Source organism: Haliotis cracherodii, unplaced genomic scaffold (assembly GCF_022045235.1).
Source record: "Haliotis cracherodii isolate W230 unplaced genomic scaffold, xgHalCrac1.p SCAF_12, whole genome shotgun sequence".
Lineage (NCBI taxonomy): Eukaryota > Metazoa > Mollusca > Gastropoda > Lepetellida > Haliotidae > Haliotis > Haliotis cracherodii.
The window spans coordinates 27,145,501-27,150,960 of record NW_027266267.1 but is presented as its reverse complement, the minus strand read 5'-3'; the positions used below and the strand labels follow the sequence as shown (position 1 = coordinate 27,150,960).

Genomic DNA, 5,460 nt, shown 5'->3' with positions numbered 1-5,460 from the left:
GTTTGAAGAAGGAAGTATTCCAAGTCACGATGTGTCCAATTGTACATGATTTATTGTCCATTTGGTTTTAGATGTATTCACATTACGATACATTATATGGCTATTATGACAATGAGGTAATGCTGGTTAATGAGATGCATGTTTCCTCATTGTGTGTTGAGAGTGAGCATTTCTTCCGGCACGGGCTGTTATCACTGGCGGTGTGTAAATGGATTGGTGTTACCGGGTCCCTGTCAACCGAGTGGTTCTGGGTGAAGGGGTGTCCGACATCCTACCCACCAACATCCAACATTCCCCGACCCACAGTGCATGCCTACACCCTCGACCCTCAGTACCGGCCTACACCCCCGACCCTCAGTACCAGCCTACACCCCCGACCCTCAGTACCGGCCTACATCCCCGACCCTCAGTACCAGCCTATACCCCCGAACCTCAGTTCTGGCCTACACCTCCGACCCTCAGTACCGGCCTACATCCCCGACCCTCAGTACCGTCCTACACCCCCGACCCTCAGTACCGGCCTACATCCCCGACCCTCAGTTCTGGCCTACACCTCCGACCCTCAGTACCGTCCTACATCCCCGACCCTCAGTACCAGCCCATACCCCCAAACCTCAGTACCAGCCTATACCCCGACCCTCTGTTCTGGCCTACACCTCCGATCCTCAGTACCGGCCTACATCCCCGACCCTTAGTACCGGACTACATCCCCGACCCTCAGTGCCATCCTACATCCCCGACCCTCAGTACCGGCCTACACCCCCGAACCTCAGTACCGGCCTACATCCCCGACCCTCAGTAAAAGCCTATACCCTCGACCCTCAGTACCGGCCTACACACCCAAACCTACATTTCCCAACTGCCACTACCACCCTTAACGCCAAACGAACAGTACAACCTCACTCCTTACCCCCGCCCACAGTACCAGCAAACATCTCACCCCCACCCACAGTACCAGCCTGCATTCCCACCATCAGTTTGTTTGTTTGTTTATTTGCTTGTTGTTAAACGCCGCATTCAGCAATTTTTCAGGTATATCACGGCGGTATGTGAATAAACGAGTCTGGACACGACTATCCAGTGATTGACATCATGAGCATCGATCCACGGAAATAGGATACGATGACATGCATCACCCAAGTAAACGAGTCTGACCATCCGATCCCGTTAGTCGACTTTTACGACAACTACTTTTTGTCGCCATTTACAGCAAATATGGGTTGCTGAAGATCTATTCTAACCCACGTTTTCACCGCTGTATTGTCTTTTGCTCCCAATGGAATCGTCCCGTGAAGATCCGGGGTAGAATAGGTCTTCAGCAACCCATGCTTGCCGTGAAAGGCGACTTTGCTTGTCGTAAAAGGCTACTAACGGGATCGGGTGGTCAGGCTCGCTGACTTGGTTCAGCATGTCATCGATCCAAATTGCGTGGATCGATGCTCATGGTATCAATCACTGGATTGTCTGGTCCAGACTAGATTATTGACAGACAGCCGTCATATAGCTGGAATATTGCTGAGAGCGGCGTTAAACAACAAACCAACCAACCAACCCAATGGAATCTCTTTCCGTGGATGATCGAGACTGGTCAATCTCTAGCGTTGATGTTTGACATTAACATCATACACGTGTGGATTACGTCGTCTGTGTTACGTGTATGACGTCGCTTGTGGTGAGTACTATGAAGCAGTGTGACGAAGAAAACCCATTGGTTTGTGATAGTTCTGTTCCCTTATTATCAGAGTCATGACATGATTAATCAGAGTCTTATGAGCATCTTATGTGATGGTACTTAAAATACGTTGGTTCAGTGCCGCCCACAGCTGCCTAGTCCACATCCTCAAACGCCTCATTGATGTAATCCTCCTCTATGTTCTCATACACAGGGTTTTGTAAACGGCTGTTTGTAACAGCCGGTGTCTCTCGAGGGACGTCAGAATAGAGGTGCTGAGTGATGGCGTCAACTGACGTGGTGACGTTGTTTGACGTCATGTCGATGTACCCAGTGGCGTTGGTGGGCAGAGAGGACTCTCTGTTTGCATTCGTCTGGATGTCATCGTTTGTCCCCGTGGCACGTGGTGCTATTGAACTGTAGAGGTGCGAAGAGTTACTGTCAGTCTGTTGGAGGGGTGCTTTAGAAGGTCCGATCTCGGTGTACATATTCCCTGAGGAAGATTCTGGGTTGCAGAGAGACGCTCCATTAGCCAAGAGTGACATGTCTGTAAAAAGATATAACCTACAGTTTCGTATTGGCTTATTCTAATAAAGGTGTAGCGTCGTTGTTAAAAGCTCAATCTTTCAGTTATATGACGGTCGCCTGAAAAAAACTAGTACTAGACAATCCAGTGTTTGATATGAGCAACGTTCCCCGCCGTCGGGGTACTTTAACATGTCTGTAAAGAGATATAACCTACAGTTTCGTATTGGCTTATTTTAATAAAGGTGTAGCATCGTTGTAGTACTAGTAGTACTAGACAATCCAGTGATTGATATGAGCAACGTTCCCCGCCGTCGGGGTACTTTAACACGCTTTAAACCAAGTCACCGAAACTGACCACCCGATCCAGTCATTGACCTCTTACAACCAACGTCCACGGGATTAATAATGACATCAGACATAACATTGTTTTATGTTTGGCAGCGGCGCCCATGCTCTTGAGTTTATATATTTATCGTTGAAACAGAATATAAACTAAATACCAAGAAAATCAATGATTACATTAATCATTCTTGGACTTTCTTTGCGAAAGCATCAGTATTTAAATGTTGAATTACATTAGTATGTTCAGTTCAATTAACGATGGAATATTTTGGTTGTGAGTTGATGTCAAGGAAAGCTGGGTAGCATAGGGGTTTATGCCGTTCGTCACGACGAGGACCTGATTCGAATCTCAATATGGGTTTATTGTAAGAAGCCATTACCACAGTCCCCCTAATAATATTACTTAAAGCCATAACTAATCTCACAGATTTCGATATAATTATCGCCATAGTAAATAAATTTATGTAACATGGTCTTAAATATTTCGGTTTCATGTTTCAGTGCCTTCATTTGCATACTACTATTAGGTTGTACAGGTGATGGGGTATCTTTGTGGTTAAAGCATTCATCACACAGAAGGCCTGGGTTCTATTATCTTCGCGGGTGCAATGTATGGAATCGAACCCTCAACCCCTACCTTGATATTAATGAAATAGTGCTAAAAGCGCGATAGTCAGACAGTCCCTGGTCTGTTACCTGCATTGCGATGACGTCGTTTCCCTCTGAGGTACAGGAGGAGGACAATGATGGTGACGAGAACACCGCACTCAAGGCTGGCCACGATGTACACGAGGGTTGTACCTGAAATGAAGTCATACCTGTATCCATAGATATGTAGAGATACATACAGTAAACTACGCTTATAACGAACACGCTTATAACGAACTGACGGATGTAACGTACTGTTTTGTTTTGTCCCGACCATTTGCTGTATATACGCTTATAACGAACTACGGTTATAACGATTTACTACTGATGGTCCCTTTGAGTTCGTTATAACCGTAGTTTACTGTATTGTATTTGAATGTTCATTAATGGTTAAGAAGTTCCAATCTGTAAACGCTTGTTTAAACAAATTATGTCACACGTTACCAAGGCTTTGAAATGCTTGGAAGTGAAATACACAATGTTCCAGATAATACTGGAAGGGAAATAATTTTGCCTCATTTTTAATGGACAAACTGGATGTCTTGAAAAGAAATGTCCGGCTTCTTTGAAAGGCTGACCACCCAACATTCCAACCCTTGGAACATCAAATGGTCTTTGTTCCTTTTTAGGCTGTCACCTCACTCAGAAATATTCAAATCGTATGGCGGTGGTCTGTTGATGGTCGACTCTAGACCAGACAATCCAGAGATTGACATAATTATTTGTTTGTTGTTGAACGCCTCACTCAGCAATATTCCAGCTATATGACGCTTGTCTGTAAATAATCTGAACCAGACAATCCAGTGATTGATATCATAAGTATCGATCCACGCAATTGGGATACGATGACTTGCATCAACAAAGTCAGCGAGAATACCACCCGATCCCGTTAGTCGCATCTCACGACAAGCATTGTCACCTTCACGGGTGCTCATTCGAAACATTATCATTATTCTATGCAACTGGAGTCAAAGCGAAATCTATCTTTTCACGACAGTGTGTACAATGTATAAAGCTAGTTCATGGTTTGCTCTCACACATAGTGTTCTATTGGATAGATGGATGTTTGGCAAGTGTTGCCTTATTCCAAAGTTCATTCGAGCAACATATCATTTGTTTCGGTTTAGTGTGCCGATTGATTCAGAACAGAAATTAATACTCACCAGAAAAGAGTCCAAACATGACTAAAACAATTTTAACCATGAGCTCCATTGTTCCTGGAGAAAAGAGCAGAGTGTGACGTTAGGGCAGACCAACTTGTGCGAGAGGGTGATGTGGGGCGAATTGGGGATTATTGCACTTATATAGCGGGGAATTGTTTTGGGGTTTTGTTCTGAAAAACTTAATCTGTTATTCGACCAGAAGAGAAGACGCGGGTGGCCCAGTCGTCTAAGGCGCCGCGATTCGCTGTACCGAGTTGCGTCCCTTGGGCACGCCACAAACCTATGATTGTGGGTTCGAATCCTGGTTCACCCCGATTATGTTTCTAGGTTTGTCAGCACCATACCCGTACTCGTGGGTTTCACCGAAGTGGTAAACGTCTGAGACCTGCTTCACTTCGGGCTTTCCTCCCACATTTAGCTGACACACCGTGATATAACTGGAATACTGTTAAAAGGGGCGTTAAAACCCAACTCACTCACCCACTCGAACCGAAGATCATAGGTATCACAGGTGACACACATTTTCGAATCGCGCTTTAGACGACTGGGCCGCCCATGACCCATGATAAACACTGACAAATAAACTCAGTGCCTTCAGTGCTCGTTGTATTGTCACCAAAGAAAGATACCACAATGTCCTTGTGTCGCCTCTGACATGACACACTGGTGCCCTTTAACCCAATATACCCACAGACTGCTGGTGCCCTTTAACCCCATATCCCCACAGACTGGTTGAGTCTAGATCAGCACTCCTTATGACACGGCATGGACAGTGGTCGAACCTGAGCCAGGCAAACCAGTGATCGATAGAGTCCATCATTGAATATCAACGCTATGATATTGCTTACGTGATCTGAACAATAGGATTTGACCGGTATGGTTATGCAAGACACCGCTTCCATTCAATACACAATTTATCTTTAAGACTATGCAACAGAACCAAAGTATACCTACCTTGGTGACTATCGTGTCATACACAAGTTAACTCATTACTCACACATTAACATGAATGTCAGAAACATACCTGATGTCACAAGGAACGTCCTTATTATAATCAATGAGAAAGTGAACGAGGAAACTCGGTAATAGTGGCAACCAAAATACCGG

The 5,460-nt window shown here is 45.1% G+C and overlaps 2 protein-coding genes across 2 annotated transcripts; one reads left to right on the top strand and one right to left on the bottom strand.

The window, feature by feature from the left end:
* Window positions 1-208: 208 nt before the first annotated feature.
* On the top strand, window positions 209-802 carry LOC139457249 (uncharacterized). The gene has a single exon (XM_071238660.1). It carries the CDS (start codon window positions 209-211, stop codon window positions 800-802), a length of 594 nt encoding a protein of 197 aa, XP_071094761.1.
* Window positions 803-1,827: 1,025 nt separating this feature from the next.
* LOC139457735 (uncharacterized) lies at window positions 1,828-4,403 on the bottom strand. Its single transcript, XM_071239083.1, has 3 exons — window positions 4,354-4,403; window positions 3,239-3,343; window positions 1,828-2,219 (listed from the first exon to the last, which is right to left on the bottom strand). The coding sequence occupies exons 1-3, from the start codon at window positions 4,400-4,402 to the stop codon at window positions 1,828-1,830; spliced, it is 546 nt and encodes a 181-aa protein (XP_071095184.1). The 5' UTR covers window position 4,403.
* Window positions 4,404-5,460: the final 1,057 nt, after the last annotated feature.

Excerpts from the sequence above, each read along its gene's own strand:
- LOC139457735 (XM_071239083.1), bottom strand. The coding sequence starts at position 4,402 with ATGGAGCTCATGGTTAAAATTGTTTTAGTCATGTTTGGACTCTTTTCT. Across the intron at positions 3,344-4,353 it reads CATGTTTGGACTCTTTTCTG|GTACAACCCTCGTGTACATC; the intron begins GTGAGTATTAAT and ends ACTTCATTTCAG. Across the intron at positions 2,220-3,238 it reads ACGACGTCATCGCAATGCAG|ACATGTCACTCTTGGCTAAT; the intron begins GTAACAGACCAG and ends ATCTTTTTACAG.
- LOC139457249 (XM_071238660.1), top strand. The coding sequence starts at position 209 with ATGGATTGGTGTTACCGGGTCCCTGTCAACCGAGTGGTTCTGGGTGAA.